Below are 23,444 nucleotides of genomic sequence, written 5' to 3' on the forward strand. Positions count from 1 at the left end.
CTTCATTCTCGTTATGGTGATGATTGCTTGTGCAACAGCATGATTATAACTATAATAATGTTTCTCTTGTATAATTTTCAGTCTTTTACCCTTTGTTGAAAGAAGGTTATTGTTTATAATATTTGTTTGTGGCAGTGAGGTAAAGCACTTCATGTGCAATGGTCTGACACAGTTTTGTATTGCTTGATTTAATAACACATTTAACACTTAATTTTTAAAATGTGTTAAAATTTACGATTAATATGATAGTAAATCTTTTTAAGGAGAGAGAAAGTTCAATAGTTGTTTTATCTTTTTCTTTTTAATTTGGGTCAACATATCATAGGTACAATAATCTGGCTTTTTCTTCAAAAATTATATCGGTTGATTTAATAAAACTTGTATATTTATATTTCAGATTAAGTGTACAATAATCTGAGCATAAATTTTATTACAGTGCACTTTCACATGGTACACAGTGAGATTCAGGTGGACTAGACTTTGGTCCAATTTTCAGTGCAAGTGGTTTAAAATTGTGTCAGACCATTGCGCAGATAGATGCCTTGCAAAACTATTACAAAGGACATGGCTGCTATTGTACCGTGTCCTGTGCAATCATCTTTGCAAAGAACGTGACTCTGACGGTACCGCGTTTCAGTGTACTAATCATTCAGGAGCAACTACAAAGGACGCGGTTGTTTAGGTGTCACGTCTTAAAGTGATTCTTATAGTACCGCGTCGTTATGCATTATATAGGTAATAAGTTTGACCAAGAAATTATTCCGGTCAAATCTTATGAAAATGAGACTACTAGGGTCAAAAAGCCCAGCGTGAGCTTACATTTGTTTGTTGAATTTGGAATGGATCTCCCTTCTGGATCAATTGGGGTACTCTGGTAATAGAATATGAACTGGGCTGCCAAATTTAAAGTTTGTGTGTTTTTTGAAAACTAAAATAAAAAATATAGGTGCAAATGTGGAATTGGACATAGAGATACCAGTCTCGTGTGATATGGATTACCATGATGTTCATCATCTGCATCAGTGTCATTCTGATAATGACCATTAGCCAAGAGAGTGTCCTCATCTTCCTTTTGCTCCTCATTGTTAGGTTTAACATCTACCATATAATTGCTTTCTTCTCCATGTGCAATGGATGATTGTGTAGACTGGGGTACAAAAGATGATATATAATGTGATTGACTATTAAGGTTCAACTCACGAATCGGGGTATTGATAGATTCTTTGATGTCTCAATATCCATATATAACTCAACAAATTGAGACGTTGAGTTATCGACGAATGTTCTACGGAAAACATCTACGTCCTCATAATAAGATATCTCAAAACCCGCATATTTGCGGTTTCCACACGGGACTCTGCCCGTCACTGAAGATTTTATCTGATTTTGTTGCAGCTTCAACTTTCGACGGATCTTCTCATTTAAATCTTCAACGGACATATCTCAGACAATATATATTGCTCATTTTTTCCCTTCGAAGCTCAAACCGCCTGCACCTATAATTTTAGAACCATTGTAATAACAAATGAACGAAATTGTCTATTGCAGTAGTTTTATTAAAGTGGAAACACAAAGTAAATATCAAATACAGAAATAACAAAGGTGAGAATATGACACTGAGCAGCGTATTTCATTTCGTAACCAAGGGTGTATATATAGAGAGTTTGGGGCTGGGGGATTGAAGCATGTATTGAAGATGTAAGGTGTCAGGGCAAGACTAGTTGGGGTTCTGAAGGTTACATAACTACTCCCGTATGAATCAGTTACATGACTACTCCTGTATGTATCAGTTACAAGACTATGATACACGAATAACACGTTTTCGATGTCATTTTTCAGTTTTGGTGGGCAGATATGGTACAAAGAGTACCGCCACCCTCTCTGATTGGACTACTCCCGTCACACTCTCAGACGAGACTACTCACGTCACATTTTAGACAGTACTGATCTCGTCACCCTCTTAGACGAGACTGAGGTGGCCAGTTTGACGTGGAGCCTGATCCCGTAATCCTCTCAGATGAGACTGATCCGGTTAATCAAATCTACGTATTTGACTGCATTATTCCGATAATTCTTTTCAAACGTGCTTCTACTAGGAAATTATTTTATCAAACATTTTTAATACGGTGCTTTTGCCTATGTTGAGTATATCGAGTTATTAACAACTCCTAGTTTACTTTCTCTTTAGCTTCCTCCTTACTTACTTTTGTGTCCCATCTTTGGCTGAGGCTATGGAAAGTTGGAAAAATGGCCGAAGGCAGCGCATGGAAGCATCACCGCCAGAATTGTATTCTCGGCCATTTACCCCTTTTCTGGTGAAGGATCTTCCCAAGTCTGCTGCAAATGATAGCATTTGCTTCAATACATTGTCACAACTCACAAGAATCTGAAGAGAGGTTTGTATTTTCTTAGTGTTTAAAATATGAAAAAAATGTTTCTTATTCTAAAAGATATAACTTTGTATCATTTTAAATAAAATGACATAGTTTTAATGTATATTTGGTGAATTTTTACATTCTCTCTCATCCATGAAATTAGGAAAAGAGAGAAACTATAAAAAAATCACCAATTATGCATCAAAACGACGCCGTTTCATCTAAAATGATACAAAGCTGTGTCTTTAAGATGACAAATATTTTTTTCTTAAAATATATATATTGATTTCTGATTAAGTATCTCTACAGGCATAGCTGTGAGACTAATTTCACGGGATAAAAGTAGTGGTTAGGTAAAATTACTTGAAGTAGCGACTTCAGTATTTTAACTTTTGACATTACATGTAAAGCTTAATGATGCTCATATCACCAGTGCGACCAATTACTAATGGATTCTTGGCCGTGATCCCAATTCAAGTTATGGTTCATGGTTGGTAAACTCAAATAAAACATTGAGGGACACTCAACAAAAATTTAGGTGTTTCTTGTTGAAATTATGGGAATTTAAGTATAACGGGAATAAAAGCAGAATATTATGTGTTATGATGAGAAACAGAAGATAAAGTAAAAAAAGCCTTATTCATATTTAAATAGGGGACCCCAAAAATTTAAAAAAAATATATGATGAAATACTAAAAAAAGAAAAAGAAAAATTATCCTTACAAATTAATTAAAATATTCTAAATTATTTTATGATATATTCATGATATTATAAGGAAAAATAGTATCTTCGTGAAATATGCAAAGGTAAGATTGCAAGTGCATACAAAGATTATCCTAATTCCACTTTTGCTAGTTGGAATTTAATGAAAAGTGGCTTTTTATATTCATAATAGTATAAGATGGGATAGGATATTGTGACGACCAAATAAAGTTACAACCAATGTTACAACCACTAATCTCACGGTTAGATTGAAAATGTTATCCGACGTTCCTCTTTGGTCTCATAAATATCCCCTCTTTGATCGTCTCTCTCCCCCTTCTCTCTCTTTTCCCTTTTCTCTCTCTCACTACACGCTCTGCCGTCGCCGCCGCCTCCCACATTCTCTGTCCCGACGGCACCGCCTGCCTCCGTCGCAGACTCTGTCCCGACGGCGCCACCTGCCTCCGTCGCGCCGCCGCCGCCGCATCCCGCGGAGAGAGAGACGAATACACGATCTAGGGTTCGATTTTACCAGGTTCGATTTTTCCTCTCTGAGTTGTGCTCCCCTCTCTCTACCGCTGCTGCCCATATCCTCCCTCTCTGCGTCTCCGTCCCATCATTATAGGGTATGTGTCTGTCTCTTCTTTATCAAATTCAATTAGTTGGTATTTTTGAGTCGATATTTTTGATTTGTTTTTTTTTTTTACCTTCCCATGAACAATTATGGTTTAGTTTTTAGTCTGTCTCTTCTTTATCAAATTCAATTAGTTGGTATTTTTGATTCGATATTTTTGATTTGTTTTTTTTTACATTCCCATGAACAATTATGGTTTAGTTTTTAGCCCTAATTGAATTGAAAAAATTATCTGGTTCTTGAATCGGTTGGAATTGAAGTAACCTGGTTAGAGTTTTAATTATTTTCAACTACATGTAGCAGAGGTTACTTTAGTTACATATGCTGATAATTTGTATCAAACAAATTGTTGCCTGTTACTTAGAATTGGTTCACGTGTTAGTCATTTGATACTAAGAACTGATAAAACAACACTTCTCTTAAATCACTCTGTGCCTGTGGTGGCTCTGAAATGCAGACCCTGATAGGCCAAAAAATGACAAAGCAACCATTATAGGTGATACAATTCAATTGCTAAAGGACCTTACTTCACAAGTTAGTAAACTCAAAGATGAATATGCTATGCTAAATGAAGAATCTCGTGAGGTAATATTATATCTCCTTGCTTTGATGAATCACCTTGATGCTCTAGGGATATGTTATTTTCCAATGTTGAAATTGTTCTATATATATTCTGATTGCCATCCTGACATTACTTTCTTTACGTACTCCAGGACAGACAAGTGGAAGCTCTTGTGGAAAAGCTATGTAATCGGTTTAGTGGTGTTACAGGTATCTTCTTTTACCCTTTGAAATTTTTTAAATACTCTTTAAAAGCAGTTCCCTGATGTAGCTTGTCCGCCATTAAACAAACATTTGCACAAGTTTGTGTCAAAGAGTGTCTAAACTAGTATTCATTAAGATAATATACTTGAAGGTATGTTATTCCAATAAATAGCAATTTTTTCAGATCAAGAACCACTATCATTAGGTTTTCTTGAAATTCTGATCGACCTGGCATCTGTTGGACATATATAAAGGTTTTGAATATTTTCTTCTTCTCTTTCCTTGGTTTATATTTTTTCAAGTCATAGCCACTCGTTGCTTTTGTTCGTTTCAGAACGCGACCAATATTTATAATATTACTTTGATGTTTTTTTTTCCTGGTCAGCATGTCCTTTAATCTAGTTGATCGCTTTCTAAGTGAGCCCAATTATAAGATTCTGAGACTAAGCTACATTTTTCTCCTTTCATAGTTTTGTGCTCATACACAATGAACATTTTGCAAATCTTATAAATGATAATAGTCAGACTACTCTGGTAAAATGCTTTTCAGTTTTTAATGGGGAATAGGATGCGCCTAACAGTTTCCGGTTTCACGTTTGATTAGCTAATGAGTTGTATCATAAGTTTTTATAGAACCTCTGTCCTTCCTTTTTCTCCTTGTAATATCAATGGGCTTTGTAATCAATTATCAATTACAAAACCAAGAGGAATTAATTTCTTTTAGTTTATTGTTCATAGTGAGCAATTGTGGCTTTATCTCTCTGCAGATGTCAGACAATGGGAATATATATCTTATTGTCTCTCACAACTATCATTTACTGAAAGAGGGATGAAAAAACTCATAGATTTATTTAAGACATATGAACATGTCTTGTCAGAGGATTCTGTTATGGATCATTTCAGGAACATACTAACCAAGAAAATGATGTTTTTGTTTGCTCCTACGTACTTTCTGTAAAAATGACTGAGGCTTTTTCTTGTCTAATTTAAATTGAAATTAGGGAAAGAAGTTCGCAAAACTTGAAATTAAGTCTTGCATTGAGGAGTTTGAGGATAAGCTGAATAAGTTCCACATGGAAAAAAAAGGAACAAGAAGTGACGGCTCGAAATGCCCAAATCCATCAACAAAAGATTGGCTACAGGGAAGGTTTTACCGTGGCTACAAATTCTGAAGATTATTCAAAGTTTGATTATATCAGAGGTATGATAAGTAAACTATCTGTAAGTATTTGTGCTTTCTACTTGACTTCATCGTTTTCATATTTTACAGTAACTCTTATTGTATCATCGAATACCAATACGCGTGATTCTGGTTCTTGCTTTTAACTACCCATTGGTTCTGTTATTTCTTCACTATTTTATTTCTGATGCCCATCATGATGTAGGACAAAATTCCTTGGAATCTATCTGTAATTTTTTTGCTAAGCTGTAATTTTTTTTTAATTATCTTGACAATGTCCAAATTTGTTGTCTGTCATGGTGTAGGGAAATGGAAATATCGTCCCTTGGAAAAGAGGCATTATTTACTGCAGCAACTATTATCTCCATGAAGTCATAGGAGTGTGAATAACTGCCCATAGAAGAATTCCCTTCAGTTGTGCACATGATTCTCCTGTAAACTTAGAAGAACCAAGCATTATGCTTCTTTTAATTCAACAAAAGCTTTGTATTCATATTATCAAAATGAGGTATAGATTATCCATGTGATATGTCATTATACAAAGTATTAATTCATCGTGGTTTATTACAAAAAGTGACATATCGAAAGAAAGTTCATTGAATCATTATATCAAGTTAAGTAAAAATCTTCTCCGAAAGGATCGTTTCTCATTTAAATATAAATATGTACTTGAATTGAAGCAAAATGTTATAGATTTTTCAGTTTAACCAAGCAGTTCGAGTCCTGGTATTCAACTTTGTTAAAAACTTGGTATCAACTAGTCGAAATGGTTTGGTAGTATAAAAAAATTGAAGCAACGCAAGATGCTACAAATTAAGAGTTAAAATTAATACTAATACTCTGAACTAATAATAGAATTAAAGCACTGATAGATAGGTAAATCAAACAAAGCACACCAAATTCCAAAAAACATGAAAAATAAAAACAAACCCAAGATTCAAACTCCAAATCTCCCTTCTTTTCACACTTTTTGAAAGCCACAACGAAATAGTAAGAGGTGTTCCTAAAAAAAAGGTAATTCAAACCTTTTTTTGTTGTTGTTGTTGTAAATAATAACAAATGTAATGTAACCCAAAATAAATAAAAAAAACTAAAGTCAATCTAAATTTTTCTCTCTACATGTACGCTTATTATGTCCTCGTTTCTTGCAATTTCCACAAATATTAGTATTCTTTGATGCTTCTTTAATCCCACTATGAATTCTACGTCCTTGTGAGATATTGTGTGACTCCCTTTTTCGACCTTTCGTTTGTGAAATGTTGGGATCATTCAATCTCATCATAGATGACTCTTCAGTGTGAGAACTCAAGTAATGTGAATCAAAATCCTCAAGACCAATACTATCATCAGGTGTTGGAAATTTTTCTAAAGATTCAGTGAGAGAATCAAGACCATCACAAGCGAATTTAGCTGCTTTATTGGACCTATCTGCAAGCTTAATAAGTTTTGAAACTCTATTGCGTATTTCAAAGCCGCGAAGGAGTCCTTCTCCATCAAAATTACAAATGTCCTTATTGGTACTAATTATATCATTTCCTTCCTTGCTCCAGCGTCGCAAAATCATATGTTCAGGGATCTGCTCAGCATTTTCAACCGAAAAAATAGCAAAAATATGCTCACATGGGATTCCCATGAACTCAAAATACTCTAAAATCACAACAACAACAAAAAGGGTATACCTACCGATTTTGATATATAGTTGTTTAGGGTAATTTCAGGATAATAAGCAGATTTTGTTTGCTTTGAGAGCACAAGATACCTCAAATTGATCCGCAACAACTACACGAATGAAAGATAAAACAACTTTATGCTTTATGTCATGACAATATAATCCAAACAACAAGAAATTAATACAATATCAAATAAAACAACCAATTCATCTCAATAGATATCCATTCGATCATTTATATACATGCAACATCCAGGCGGTGGAAAAAAATAATCCTACTGTTACAGGTGGGAAGACAAACTAGTAGAGTCATGAGATTGAATGATTGTGGTATAGCTCAAATTTGTATTATCAAATTGACCAGAACAAGCAGCAAGTAATTTACTGCCTGTTTTAGATCATAATCAAATTTCTTTCTTTGCCGAGCATAAAGCATCTTTCCAAGACGACCAGCACCATCCTACATTTATTTTTCATGCTCATATTCCACGCAAGTGCCCTTGTAAGAAACAGAGTAGCAAGATTTATCACTATGAAAAAAAGTAGTGTGATGATTTATCAGCTTTGTCCTTATAGGTGCTAAAAGCTTTCTACAAGGAAAAGAAAATAAAGCTATTTAGCTTTATCACCTGCTATATTTACTTATGTTAAAAAAGGAATCTTGCTATATTTACTAACCCCTCCATTCAAGAAAACACATGCATAACTTCCTTTGATTAATGCCATAGGATTCTTGTATTCTATTGTTTCTCTACTTTAAAAAATCTGCTATAGGTATATGCATCTGCAATATGAGAACCAATATTCACTTAGAAACTTGTGCAGCAACAAGTAAGCAACGATACCAATGGCTTAGTTAACTGTTTCTTTACCATTCCATTTACCAATAATCTCAAAAACTTGACATGTTAAGGGTAATCCTAGAAATGTTTTTATTCATAACACCACTCATGTTTGTATTCTATTTAGCTAAATGTTTTTATTCATAACACGACCAGCACCATCCTACATTTATTTTTCATGCTCATATTCATTTGAAATTTTGAATAGTACAGACCAAAATTATTGTGACAAAAGCAGAGACAAACTAAAAACTAAACCATAATTGTTCATGGGAATGTAAAAAAAAACAAATCAAAAATATCGACTCAAAAATACCAACTAATTGAATTTGATAAAGAAGAGACAGACACATACCCTATAATGATGGGACCGGAGACGCAGAGAGGGAGGATATGGACAACAGCGATAGAGAGAGGGGAGCACAACTCAGAGAGGGAAAATCGAACCTGGTAAAATCTAACCCTAGATCGTGTATTCGTCTCTCTCTCCGCGGGATGCGGCGGCGGCGGCGCGACGGAGGCAGGTGGCGCCGTCGGGACAGAGGCTGCGACGGAGGCAGGCGGTGCCGTCGGGACAGAGAATGTGGGAGGCGGCGGCGACGGCAGAGCGTGTAGTGAGAGAGAGAAAAGGGAACAGAGAGAGACGATGAAAGAGAGGATATTTATGAGACCAATGAGGACTGTCAGATAAGATTTTCAATCTAACGGTGAGATTAGTGGTTGTAATATTGGTTGTAACTTTATTTGGTTGTCACTAGGGGTGAAGCTGGGCCGGGCTAGCCTACAGGGGCCTACAGCTCGGCCTACATCAGGCTAGACCTGACCTAGTATATTTCGTAAAATAGGCTGAACTTGGGTCTTGAAAAAGCTTGTTTAATAAAAAGACCGTAGGCCCACTTTCACAAGGCCTGACCTATAAGCCTACATGCCGGCCTATATTGTACTATTTATTTTAAATAAAATAAAACAGAATAAATATGCCTTAAAGAAAAAACAAAAGATATAAATTTCATCAATTATAATTATTTATAACTTAATTATATTCGATTATATTTTAATAGAAATCTAACTTTATTTCTTATGTAGGAGGAACCAACATCTCAGCATGTTAAATTATGTATATGAATATATTACAAGGTTTTTGGGAGAAGTTATACTTACTAGTTACTACAAGCATCATGATGTGTTTGTAATTATTTTAATTTACATATTATGTATTTGTTTGTTGGATCTGATGAAATATATGTTATTTAATTTGAGCATTTTGCTTTTGAAAGTGACTTAAATGCAGATTGTATGAGTTTTGTTGTTATTCATGATTCTGTTTGGACGTTGAAATTACGATTTTTGGATTAGCAATAGAATTTGATTATTTTGTAAAGTGGATTCATGGTTCTGTTTGGAAGTTAAAAATTAATAGGCTAATGGGCTAGGCCAGGCCATTTGATTTTTTATAAGCAGGCCAAGTCAGGCTAACAGTTAGACTCGTAATAGGCTTGGGCCAGGGCAAATTGAAATTTTTTAGCGTAGGCTTGAGCTTTTCGGGGCAAAGCTTGGCCCAGCTCAGCCCACTTTCACCCCTAGTTGTCACAATATCTAGAGCTGTCAAAATAACCCCCAGCCCGCGGGCTAGCCCCTACAACCCCAATTTTTAGCCCTTATTTTTTCAGCCCACATATAGGAGGGTTATTTTTGGCCCTAGCCCCATTAACCCTCATTTCTTTTGGGTTAGGGTGGGGCTTTTTTACCCTTATAACCCTTTATTATTAATTAATTACCGATTTGACCTTGATTATAAACTATTTCAAAAATTTAACCCCCTCAAAAAACATAACACCAATCTGCCCCTGTTTGACCGTTGACCACCAAGCCTACCCGGGTACACCCCTCTGTACCCGGGTATTTTTTGAAAATTTTTATCTACCCGGGTAGGGAGGCGTGTACCCGGGTATTGTTCTTCGTACCTGAGAAATTGCTTGAATTATTTACCCGGGTAGAGAGGGGTGTACCCGGGTAAATCTTCAACCACCCGGTATGATTACTCTTTGGATCTCTCATGCACTCTTCTTCTCCAAGCTTTGAATATGGAGGCACCGACTATCACGTGCTCTGCCTCTGCAACTTTTTTGGGTCTGTAAAGCACACAAATATTTTTCAATGATTATTTCAGAAAGAGAATTCTCAGTTAACAGTATAAATCCACAACCACAAACCTTGTCCCATGCATGTCTTCCCTGAACGTGATAATTCGTCATTTACCAGTAAAATGAAAAGCTACATGCTCACACTAAATTTCTGTACCATGAACCCCGTCTTTATTTTCTTTCCGTCTCACTCTCCCCAATAGACCCGGTACCACATTTATATATAGGAGCGCGATTTTGACGTACATAAAAGTAGACCCCATCATAATCGATACGAACAGGGACCGCTTTGATGAGCAGTACAGTGTTGATGTATGGAAATTCCAAATCCATTCTCAAAGCTAAAAGCTCTTCAAATTGGTTAGGCATGCTTAACTTGATAATACTGATCTATCTCATTAGCTGTAAAAAAGAGAGAAAAAATACCAAATGGGTGGTCGAAGATTTACCCGGGTACACCCCTCTCTACCCGGGTAAATAATTCAAGCAATTTTTCAGGTACGAAGAACAATACCCGGGTACACTCCTCCCTACCCGGGTAGACAAAAATTTTCAAAAAATACCCGGGTACAGAGGGGTGTACCCGGGTAGGCTTGGTAGTCAACGGTCAAACAGGGGCAGATTGGTGTTATGTTTTCTGAGGGGGTTAAATTTTTGAAATAGTTTATAATCAAGGTCAAATCGGTAATTAATTAATAATAAAGGGTTATAAGGGTCAAAAAGCCGTTAGGGTGGGGTTAACCATGGGCCAACCCACTCTTTTTTTTTTCTAAACCCTAAAATCCCAATTTCTCATTTCTCTCTCTTGTCGTGTTTCTTCTTCCAATTTCTTCTTCTTCACTCGGTTCTTCTTCTTCGCAGTTGATACTTATTGTAATTTCTTCTTTCTTCTACTCGTTCTTCTTCTACTCGTTCTTTTTCTTCACAGAATATGGTTTCGTTCTTCTTCTTCTAATTTTCTTTTTTTTTTCTTTTTTTCTTTATCTTGTAAATAGATCTCTGAGGTCAATGTTAAACTTTTGAATTCTTTTCATTTGATAATTTACCGTGAAAAGAGCACGCGAGTTTTGGTCTTGCTTGATTCTACTTATAGTCAAAGGATGCATAATGGTTTCTGAAAATCTTTTGGCATTTTGAAACTCTGTTTTTTTCAGTTTAGAATGGAACTTGAATGAGCTGAGAACCGTTTTTCCACTGTGTTTTTCCGTTTAAAGTATGTGAAGGGTGAATTCCTATATACTGTAACTGTTATTGTTTAATTGAAAGGGACCTTAGGACTTAGGAGAGTTTTAACTGGGCGAATGATTACTGTGTTTGCAACAAAATAATTTTTCAATTTAATATTTATCTTGCTCGTGAGGTGGTAATGCAGGCTGAAGGACTCATTGCTGAGTTGACATTATCATCTTGTTATGATTTTGTTGAGCAATCCTGTGATTTTGTGTTGAAGCACCTCTCGGTGCTGCTGAAACTGAGGTATGGATCTATTTTAATGATTTGGGCTTTAGATATTGTTGTAATTTTTTTTTTTTTTTTGGAGTCTCTTTTCTTTTGAATCATGACTGATAATTGATAAAAGCAACCTGCCAGGGTTGATGTGTCTATTACAATTGCTCAGGTAGGAAAATAAATTGTTTTGTTGAGAGTAAATTTTTTGATTGTGAACATGAGTAATGGATATGGATTACATGTTTACTTTCCTATATTGCTGTCCAGGCATCACTTTACTTTCCTACATTAAAATTGAATGAATGTTCTAAGGTTCTATTTGGAGATTTATTCATGTTGGTTCAAGCCAATGGATTACATGTTCTTCTGTACTAATCCATAAAAACTACAGATATTACATGTTTCTAGCTAAACATAGCTCTGGGCGTGTAGTTTTTCTATATGATGCAGTGCATTGCTAAACATAGCTTTGGGCATGTAGTCTAGCTGATAACGTAATCTATTTAATAGGGTTTTGTGTCATGAATTGAATTCAAAACTTTTTTTTTGGGACTTTGATCCTTCAACCTCGACCTGCCCTCCCCTTATTCTCCTTCAAGCCTTGTTCTAGTGATCATGAAACAACAACATCACAAGCCAATGTGCATCAAGAAGTTCAAATTGAAGATTAGAGAGGTATTTCTATTAGTAGCTAGTTGAAATTTATAGTTTAGATCCATTGATTATGTGTAGGTTGAGCTTAATTGATTTAATTGTGATGATAAAGGGAGCAAAGTAACTTTTTCTAGGTTATTGAATGTTATAGATGGGATTTGGTCAGCATGTGGGGGAGAGAGGATCATGGTTTTCACAACTAATTTTGTGAAAAAACTTGACCCTGCTTTGATTAGGAGAGGAAGGATAAATATGCACATAGAATTGACCTATTGTTGCTATGAAGCATTCAAGGTGCTTGCAAAGAATTACTTGGATATTGAGTCCCACCATTTGTTTCCTATAATTAAGAACTTGTTGGAAGAGACAAAGATGACCCCTGCTGCTGTTGCTGAGAATCTGATGCCCAAGTCACTGAATGAAGAAGTGGACACTTGTTTGCAGAACTTGATTCAAGCTCTTGAGACGTCCAAGGAAGTTACAAAGAAAGCAGAGGAAAAAGCAAGAAAGAAGGCAGAGGAAACTGGAGTTGCAAAAAAGACAAAAGAAGATTGAGCTCTCTTATTTAGAATAGTTCATTGACATATGTGCATTGGCCCTTTGGCTTGTACTTTGTATGAAGAATTTGAATATCTATATGACCCCTATGTGTAAGTATCTTCTTGGGAAAAATAATAAAGAACCGTGTTGTTCAAACAATCTATTAGATTTAGCTTCTCGGTCAACTTAACATAATTTAGTTTCCTTGTAAGTATTTGCCTAATCTGAATTGGTATCATAAGGATTTGCATGTGCTAGTGTGAGATGTGAAAGTTATTAAACAAAAAGTACATATTAAATTTTTGGAAGGCCATGAGCTAGCCCTAACCCTTAGGGCTTTTGGCCCATGTGGGCCTATACCATTGTGGACTTTTTGGCCCTAACCAACACGGGCTAAGGCTAAATGGGCCGGGCTGGCCCATTTTGATTGCTCTACTTAAATTTCCATAATTTCAACAATAAGCACATAAATTTTTGCTGAGTGTCCCTCAATCATTTTTTGTTATTTGGGTTTAGGAACCTTCAACCATAACTAGAATTGGATTAATTATATATATATATATATATATATATATATATATATATATATATTAAACACGAAGAAAATACAAACCTCTGTTCAGATACTTGTGAATGTGTTGAAGCAAAGTGCTATCATATGCAGCAGACCTGGGAAGATCCTTCACCAGAAATTCAGTCGGTTGGTTGTAACTCGGGCAGAGAGTTATTGAAGCGTGAAATTCGCCGGAACTTGGAAGTTTCCGATTTGGGGTACGGCGTATATAAAGACTGTGGTATTGAGGGTTTCGAGGGTTAGAAGTTGCGGAGAAGAAAAGTGTTCATCCACATAACATTTCACTCCACAAACACGAGACCTATCTTTTTTTTTTTTTCCTTTTTTTTTTTAAATTTCTTTCTTTCACTCATTTAAAATGATACAACTTTACATTATTTAAAATAATACACACTTTTCTTTTGTACTAATAATGAATTATAGTAATAAAATATTAGGAGAATATTATATTTACAAAGTTTTTGTTTTATAACTACATTATATCTTACCGGTAAGACATTCTAGTGTATTACAGGTCAGACATAGTGTAGTTTATAAGTTTTTTTTATAAAAAAATTGTCAATATAACCTGCTTATAATATTAATGTTATTATATATTTTAACTGTGTAAGAGTGTGCATAACAATCGTTCTAATCCCAGACAGTGATCCTAAAAAGAAATAATTTTTTTCTACTTCTTTGAAACAGTTTATGAGAAAAAAAATGTGTTTGATAACACGTTCTATTTTTATTCCGAGAATGAGAATAGCGTTTGATAATACAACAAATAATAGAATAAAAAATCATTTCTATTAAGCATAAATTTTTTCGGATCATTACTTTCTTTTTCATATGGTGTGGTGGTGGTGGTGGTGATGGCGGTGGCTGCAATAATGGTGGTGGCGGTGGCGGTGGCATGGTGATGGTGGTTGGTGATGATGGTGTGATGGTAGCAGTGACATCATGGTGGTGGCCATAACATTGGTGATATGACGACAACAACGACGATGGTGGCAGTGGTCGTGTCGAAATAATGGTGGTGATAATGACGATGGTAGTGGTTGAGAGTGATTGAAAGAGATAAATGTTTCTCATTTTGTGCCTAAGAACAAAAAAGCAAAAAAAAATTATTTTTTTTTCTATTCCCTAGCATAAAAATTGAACCGGATCATTCTCGGGATAAAAAAAAAATGAAGAGTAAAGTCTCTTTTGAGTCCCTGACAAAAAATACGGTCCCTACTTTAGTCTCTTACCAAAAAAAATTAGTCGTCTGATCCCTATGAAATTGAAAGTGGACTAATTTTAGTCCTTTTTAGGACTAATATAGGTCTTTTTTGAATTTGTGAAGGACCACGATTTCAACTAAATAACACTTTGAATTTATCAGGGACCTCAGGAATAATTTTTTTGTAAGGAACTAAAGTGGGGATCATATTTTTTGTTAGGGACCCAAAATAAAATTTATTAAAAAATAACACACAGTTTTATCAAACACTATTTCTATTCATTTATGTTTTCTAGAACAAAATTAAAAAAATTATAATAATTATGGGAAGGTTGTCAGTTGTCACACATCCTAAGAGATGTTTCGAATTTTTGTTATTTTTTTTTGTAAAATCTTAAAATAAAAAATAATTAATAATAATAAATACAGAGAAATATTTGATATTATTTTAAGTCTCAAAAATCAGATTAGACCGTCAGTTTAACTGATTTATTTTTTGATTATTTTTTAATTTAAATAATTATTTAGGTCAATAGTGATTAATCACGAATCAATTAAAAAAATTAAATTTAATTATTCAATTATAATCTAAAAATTTCGGAGGTTTAATTTTTTGTTTGGCTTTAAAATATTAATATTAGTTCAATTGAATTTTAAAAATCTTTTTGTGTATAATTAAGTTATAATTAAAGATTGGTCATTTTATTTCTATCTGTATGTGATGAATCAAGTTATTGTCGGTAAAATTCTATTTTTAATAAATTAGATTTAATGCACCATTAAACATTTAATAATTTAAGTACCATAAAAAACATTTAATAATTTAGACACCTAATACTGATCCAATTATATTCAACATTTATTTAAGTAAAAAAAAAATACGTACATATTCTAAATGTAATAAATTAATTGAGCTATTAATTAAAAAGATTATAATGTTTTTTTACTTGACAATTAACCTCTACTTTTTGGGTAGAAATGGAAATTGCATTAATAAACTAAGTTGGTGAAATAAGCAAGTGTGTTGAAGATTGAAACCCAAAAACTCTTTTTTTTTTTCGGTAACTATATATGTGGCTATCTAGGTTTTTCCCAAAAGACTCTAACTAACAAACTACCTAACTAACCCCCTAAGGAATGTTCTCAAACTCGAGTTTCTACGTAGAAACGGAAAGGGTGGTAGAAACGTAAAACGTAGAAACGACACAAAACGTAAAGTTTCTACTTTCTACCACTTAAGGTCAAGATACAAAATTATATATATGCATGTAAAAAAAATATCACATAATGAGCATGTGTATTGAGCCACTTATCTATCTAAAAAGGAAAATTATTTTTCATAACCAAGTATCAAAATTATAAACAGTGATAATTAACAAGTAATGAATAACCAATATACTCTAATTACTTTATATACTATGTAGATTTTGGATCATCGCTCATCGTGATATAATTTCACTTCTTTCAATGCACACAATGATCCAAAAACACAAAACGATTCTCATAACATAACTTATAATAGAATAGCAGCTTTATAAGACATATTTATAGAAAACATATATCCAAATAAAAAGATATTAAGGTATTGTGAATATGATTTGGGGAAAATGAAAATTAGATTTTTTTTTTTATAAATCTTTTTTTATTAAATTTTTAGTTTTAAGTAAAAACGGTAAAAACGGTAAAAACACAAGTTTTTACCGTTTTTACATTTCTACTAGTTTTTACCAATAACAGTTTTTACTTGAGTTTTAACACGCACCACTCTAGTAAAAACGTAAAAACATAAAAAGTTATGTTTTTGACAACAATGCCCCTAAGTGTCCTAGCCCCTAATTAAAAACCCTCAATTTGGCGATTAATATACCTCCAAATCAGTGTTTCAAAACTTGGAGTAGTCACTAACTTTGTTGAGGTATTGGATAACTGAGTTAGTGGTTTAATCGAATTTCAAAATAATATATAATAAATATTAAATTATGAATATTATGTTCAATAAATAAAAATAAAATAATGATAAGTCTTCCGATCCGATCGAACCCTATTTCGATCCAGTTCAAACCGGGCCAACTGATTCAAGCACATAATTGATATAATGTCAAGCTCAAACCAGTGAAAACACCATATTACCAAAATTCGGATCAACATGACCAGTACGAGGTGACTTTTAAAACAATGCTCCAAACCCGTATGCCAAATAATAGTCGTGACAAATAATATGCCAAACAATATAGGAACGAGTGGCTTTCCCCGCTTCTTGGTCAGTGGATAAACACAAGTCGAAGCACCAGCTCCAACTATAATTACAATTGCACTCTATAACAATATCAAGTACACTCTATAATTGCAAGTACACCCTATAACAATATCATCAAAACATCTTGCATTGCAGTCATAACCAATTAATATCAAATTCAAATATAGGACCAGAAAACACCTAAATAAAAAAAACAGCGAAAATTTTCTAATGTGATCTAAAAACCCCCCTCATTCTTCAATTTAATCTATTGGAGAAACCTAAAAGTTCTATCCCATTAATGTAGAAGTAGCATGACAATATCAAGAGAATCAAATGACACCAAGCTCCAATCATGCACACCCACTTTTTAGTACATTGAGGTAACAAATATAGGCTTGCAAAATTTCTTATTTTACACTAGTTTTCATTTTCACTCTATGATGTAACAATGGAACAATAAAAAAAAAAAAACTTAAGAAAGGAACTAATAAACTCACTCTGCTAACTTCATTGCTTTTACATACTAGCTGTAGTATACGACAACAATTTTGAAGAGTTGGAACAATTCTAACACATAAACGAAAGTGAGATATCTTATAAGTTATCTACAATAATTAACATCTTGCATTATTTAAAGACAGTGCTATCATTCAGATTTGATACAATTAAAATAAGTGATATTTCAACCTTTCTTGGGAAAGTCATGTTGAAAAATAGTTTTTTTTTTTTTTTTAAATACACATATCTTATTTAAAAAAGTTGTTGGTATGTCCTATCATGAAACCTACTTCCCAATACCAGTTGAAACAATGGTATTTGGGGGGGGGGGGGGGGGGTGGGAAAGATGCCAAAAGTGCGTGTGATATGAGAATTAATTTGGTATAAAAGCTGCTGGGAAGGTCATGTGACAGACAGAGAGGGAAATGGCTGGGAATACAATTCATGTGATGATGGTTCCATGGTCTGCTTTTGGCCACTTAATGCCATTTTTCCAGTTATCCATAGCTTTGGCCAAAGCTGGTGTTCATGTCTCCTTCATATCATCTCCCAAAAACATTCAAAGGCTTCCTAAACTTCCTTCAACTTTATCTCATTTGGTAGATTTGGTGGAACTTCCATTACCATCATTAGAGAAAGAGCTCTTGCCAGAAGGTGCTGAGGCCACTGTGGATGTTCCATTTGAAAAAATTCAGTACTTAAAGTTGGCATATGATCAACTCCAACATGCAGTGAAGCAATTATTGGTCAATCAGCTACCAGATTGGATAATTTGTGATTTTAGTCCCCACTGGATGGTAGATATTTCCCATGAGTTTCAGGTAAAGCTAATTTTTTATTCTGTTCTCTCTGCTGCATCATTAGCTTTCTTTGGACCACCAGTTGCAAGGAAAGCTCGCTTCTCTCCTGAAAATCTAACAGTACCACCAGAATGGGTGACTTTTCCATCATCAGTGGCTTATCAGAGACACGAGGCAATTGCTTTTTCTGCTGGTGTACACGAGGTAAATGCATCAGGAGTGAGTGACCCTGAAAGGCATGACAAGGTACTTGGCGCCTCTAAAGCTGTGATATTTCGCAGTTGCTATGAAATTGAAGGTGAATATCTGAATCTATACCAGAACCTAATTGGGAAGCCAGTGATTCCCGTAGGTTTATTGCCTGTGGAGAGACCAGAGGGAGGAATTGTTGATGGGTCTTGGGGTAAGATATCTGAGTGGCTTGATAAGCAAGCAACCAAATCTGTTGTGTTTGTTGGGTTTGGCAGTGAGTGCAAGCTGAGCAAGGATCAAGTTTTTGAGATAGCTTTAGGACTTGAGGTTTCCGAATTGCCATTTTTATGGGTACTGAAAAAACCTAGTTGGGCAATCAATGATCATGATTCTCTACCTTTTGGTTTTAAGGAAAGGACATCTAAGAGAGGACTTGTTTGTATGGGATGGGCACCACAACAGGAAATATTGGCACATCCATCTATTGGGGGGTCTTTGTTTCACTCTGGATGGGGTTCTGTAATTGAGACACTCCAGTTTGGCCACAGCCTTGTTGTATTACCTTTCATTCATGATCAGCCTCTAAATGCAAGGTTTTTGGTGGATAAGGGTCTGGCCATCGAAGTGAAAAGAAATGAAGATGGGTCATTCACCAGAAATGACATTGCCAAATCCCTTAGACAAGCAATGGTGTTGGAGGAAGGAGAGAAGCTCAGAATAAAAACAAGAGAAGCTGCTGCAATTGTAGGAAATTTGAAGCTGCACCAGGATCACTACATAGAAGCATTTGTCCAGTTTCTTAAGAATGAAACATGGAACCAGATATGAAGTTAGAGTTTGCAGAAGTATTTGAATAATCATTTATGTTAATGTATTGGTGAATTGGCTTGTAGTCAGTGAGCCTTTCTACTATTATTTTCAAACATTGTAATGGTTATATATTAATATAATGGTTATTAGCTAGCTCACTGACTTATTAAATCACATTTTATGTATTTTGCTGGCTCTGTATTGTTGCGGATTCAGGCGGAGTTGTAGCTCATAGCTTACACTCCAGTTATCTGATCTAAGAAGCTAACTTGATAATAGAGGAACCAAAAGATGTCAAACACTTGCCATGGTTTGCTAATTGTTTAAAACTGCATTACATCTAATTACTGACCACAAATTAGTGAAGTGTAAGGCTTTTCGGGTAGGCAAAGAGGCCTCCCAAGTAATCGATTCTGGACCAAGCAGTCTAAAGTGATAATACTTTAGAGACTCTAGCATATACCTTCAAAATTTATTTGGAAAAATATTGGAAAACCGTTTTATTAAATAAATTTGATCTTTGAAAAAAAAAATAGATTCGGGAGTCGATTACAAGTTAGGAAGATGTTAGCACCCTACACTGTCCGTTTAAAAAAACGGTTACCTTATATTAAGTGCGCAAATTATTGATAATATTATAAATCTTTTTTTTACCTCAAAAAATTAAACAAAATTAATTATTGGTAACTAAAACTAATTTTTGAGAATTTATTTTTGGGTTTGACGGAAAAGAACCCGCTCCGACGTATCTCTCGGTGCAATAGAAAACCCAAAGCTACGTCGTTCTATAGAAAATAGTTGTGTCTTGATTGATTTTAATTTTTGAAAATAATTCATTTGGAAGTTCCAGATTTGAAAGTTTCGGATGATCACACTGTCGTATCTAAAATAATCTGAAATGATAATTGCAGGAATAACAAATTATCTCAACTCAGCTAATTCTTTTAAAATAGATTTGATGTAATTATTTTCAATTAGGTGAAGGATATACTTACCACCAAAAAAGTTTACCACCTATACAACCAACCTAATCACTGTTGATTTCCGTCAATCTAACGGTTAAAATTTATTGGAAATTATTAGATCGCTTTTATTAATTAATTATTATTTCCAATAAATTATAACCGTTAGATTCACAAAAATCAACGGTGATTAGATTGGTTGTAAATGTGGTAAACTTTTTTGGTGGTAAGTATATCTGCCCCTTTCAATTATTGTAAATTTTACGATAAATTTAAATGAATTTTGAATCACCAAGTCATTATGGCTAAAATGATCCAAAAGATTGTTATCAAAAAAAAAAAAAAAATGATCCAAAAGATTACGGAATTAAAAAGCTGTCTGAACTCAATTAATCCTTTATTATGAAAAATGAGTAGATTAATATAAAATAATGATTATTAATAAGCTTGAGCCATCAAACTGTCACAACTAAAATGACCAAAAATATAATATGAGATCAATAAGTCGTCCCGGCTAAATTAATCCCTATATGAATTTTTAATATGATAATTTTATTTCAAAAATAATCATAAATTCTAATGGGTCTTGGGTCATCATCAGTATAATGTAAAAGAGAAAGCAATTGAGAAATTACAAATTTGTCTTCGTGAATGTGCAGACCAAAAATGATGCTTGCTAATATACATTGTTAAAATATTCCAATCATATCAGATGGTGGTAGCTCAGTTGGTGCATGGGAGCTAAGCAGGTGGAGGATGAGAGCATGTGTTCGAATCTCCCCAGTATCACATTTGGGAGGGATTTAAAACCTTAATCCTGAACTCGCTTTGAATCAGATTAGTTGCGAAACAATGAACCGATTGAAATATTTCCAAAAAAAAATAAATATTCCAATCATTATAACAAGACAAAGTACTATGCTACCATTGTTAGTGTAATATAAAGAAACAGAAGTGAATTGAACAAATGGCACATTGCTTCGTGAGTGCGCAGACCAAAGAGCTTATGTTTGATGATCTATATTATAAAATATCTATTTAAACAAGGATCATAAGATGCAAAGCAATAATGCAATATTAAATATTAAACATTTGAAACGTGAAACATGTATCGTGTATCTAAGCAAAAAAATTGAAGTTTGCTAATCCACAAAATATTAAAATATTCCCTTCATAAGAATCCAAAAGATGGATAAGAAGAACATTGCAATATTAACATTGTTGAGATATATAGTCCCACATTGGTTGTATGTGCAACTAATGTGGAGTTTATAAGGTCTTGAGCACTCTCACCCTTTGAGCTAGCTTTTAGGGTGGTGTATCCCAAGGTTCTTTACATGGTATCAGAGCCTAGCCGCCCCCCACTTTCTCTTGTGGAGTTTCTTAGCACAGGTAGGCTGGGCCTGTTGCATTGTCAAGCCGCCCCCCACTTTCTTCTGTGGAGTTTCTTAGCACAGGTAGGCTGGGCCTGTTGCCTTGTCCACGCTTCAAGCCCAAAAGGCTCTCGTGTGAGGGGACGTGTTGAGATATATAGTCTCATATTAATTGTATGTGCAACTAATATGGAGTTTATAAGGTCGCACTTCCACTTTTTAGGTGATGTATCCCAAGATTCTTTACAAACATTTTAGAATATTGACCATGGAAACAATATATTGTCGATATACAGATTTCTTTGTAAAAACATATAGTTGTACCCGCAACTGTGTTTCGTCAAAAAAGAATTTTGCATGTGTCATTGGTAATTGCAATTTTCAAATCTGCACACGTTTGCATCCTTGTGTTCACCTCCTTGCTGAATGGCATTTTACATGTAATATTTACATCCTCGGCACTTGTGATGTATGGGTAGCTGCAGCTGGTGGAACAAATTAACTATTGCAATTTGCAATCTCACATTACATAAATGGTCCAACGAGAAGGTTGCTTTGCATTGAAGAATTGGAAGAGCATGATGAGTTACTGGCATCGCTTGCTGCAGGAGCCGAAAGATAATATCGTGGGGTCCAATAACATGAATTATTCGGCTTGAAGAATTCAAACTTTCACCGCCACGAATTAACTATACAAAGGATATGTTCATTCGATTTTGTAAGCAATCAATGTGTGAGAGTTAAACACCTCTATTCCCATAGCTTTCTTTGTGCACCCAATTTTGTGTATAATCCCTGTGAGAAATATTAGGTGTATTAATGGTGACAAGTGATGGGTTATATAAGCTGGTCTGGCCTTATTTGTATTAGGTGGATCTAAATTTGGACAAATTTTTTTTTTTTACCAAAACAAAAATGAAATTGATTATTTTTATTATTTTTTATTTTTTATTTTTTTATACTTTTCATTATTATTTATTAATATTTATTATGTGTAAGGACAAAATTGAGTGGCTACATTGCCAAAAGGCAAATAATTATAAAAAAGATGTGCTTTAATACAATTCAGTGAGGGCAATAACTGCTCCCTCGACTACTTTTCTTCATCTAATTAAGTCTCGTACCAACACCATAGCATTCCAGGATAAGAAGGAAGAATTGATACCCGTTTGACATGAATTACCAAAGAAGATTGACACGAACTTTAACAAGTGTTAGAATATCTAGTAGATATCTTATACTATTATGAATATAAAAAGTCATTTTTCATTAAACTCCATGGAATTAGGACAATCTTTATATGCAATTGCAGCTAGTGACGGACCCAAAAAATATTATTTATGTCTACACGCTTAGTAAAGAGGATTCAGGGGCAGTGCCCCAAAAAAAATTTAATTTTTTTAAATACATTAAAAAATAAAAGAATATATGTTGAGAAAAATAAAAGTAATTAAGAGCTGAATTACCTAAGCTGCATTGAAGAGAATTAACAAACAAGTGTAGTGCATCATAAGTGTGTTATTTACTAATCTTTTGAAGAAAAATATGTATGTATCAAATGTAAGGATTCAATTTTGGTACTATAATTACAAGATTTATTTTCTTTACATGTATTGTCATCAAATTGCGTACTTTATCAAATTATTAACGTTCGACGGTTAATTGCAATTATTGTCGAAGAAGTTTATTTTTCTTAATGTTCTGCCCGAGTGGCAGAGATGTCTAACTGTTGGTTAGCTGATTAATGTAGGATCTGATACTTTCTCTAGATACCTATGAATTAGGTATCTTGGAAGTAGCGAATCACAACACACGATGTAACGGCCTTAGCCAAAGA

General features: G+C 34.2%; 1 protein-coding gene and 2 long non-coding RNA genes across 3 annotated transcripts; 2 read left to right on the plus strand and 1 right to left on the minus strand.

Annotated features, from left to right (window-relative positions):
• Window positions 1-7,535: 7,535 nt before the first annotated feature.
• LOC133287658 (uncharacterized) lies at window positions 7,536-13,805 on the minus strand. The gene is made up of 3 exons (XR_009748273.1): window positions 13,569-13,805; window positions 10,133-10,300; window positions 7,536-7,825 (listed from the first exon to the last, which is right to left on the minus strand). It is a non-coding gene; the product is annotated as an uncharacterized LOC133287658 (long non-coding RNA).
• On the plus strand, window positions 11,159-13,068 carry LOC133287659 (uncharacterized). Its single transcript, XR_009748274.1, has 3 exons — window positions 11,159-11,788; window positions 12,361-12,436; window positions 12,567-13,068. It is a non-coding gene; the product is annotated as an uncharacterized LOC133287659 (long non-coding RNA).
• Window positions 13,806-17,873: 4,068 nt separating the features above from the next.
• Window positions 17,874-19,290, plus strand: LOC133287649 (putative UDP-rhamnose:rhamnosyltransferase 1). The gene has a single exon (XM_061485299.1). It carries the CDS (start codon window positions 17,896-17,898, stop codon window positions 19,288-19,290), a length of 1,395 nt encoding a protein of 464 aa, XP_061341283.1. The 5' UTR covers window positions 17,874-17,895.
• The last annotated feature ends 4,154 nt before the right edge of the window (window positions 19,291-23,444 follow it).

This window comes from Gastrolobium bilobum, unplaced genomic scaffold (assembly GCF_033153095.1).
Source record: "Gastrolobium bilobum isolate Gb01-03AN ecotype WA unplaced genomic scaffold, APGP_CSIRO_Gbil_v1 utg6021, whole genome shotgun sequence".
Lineage (NCBI taxonomy): Eukaryota > Viridiplantae > Streptophyta > Magnoliopsida > Fabales > Fabaceae > Gastrolobium > Gastrolobium bilobum.

Coding starts and splice junctions, on each gene's coding strand:
- LOC133287649 (XM_061485299.1), top strand. CDS start 17,896: ATGGCTGGGAATACAATTCATGTGATGATGGTTCCATGGTCTGCTTTT.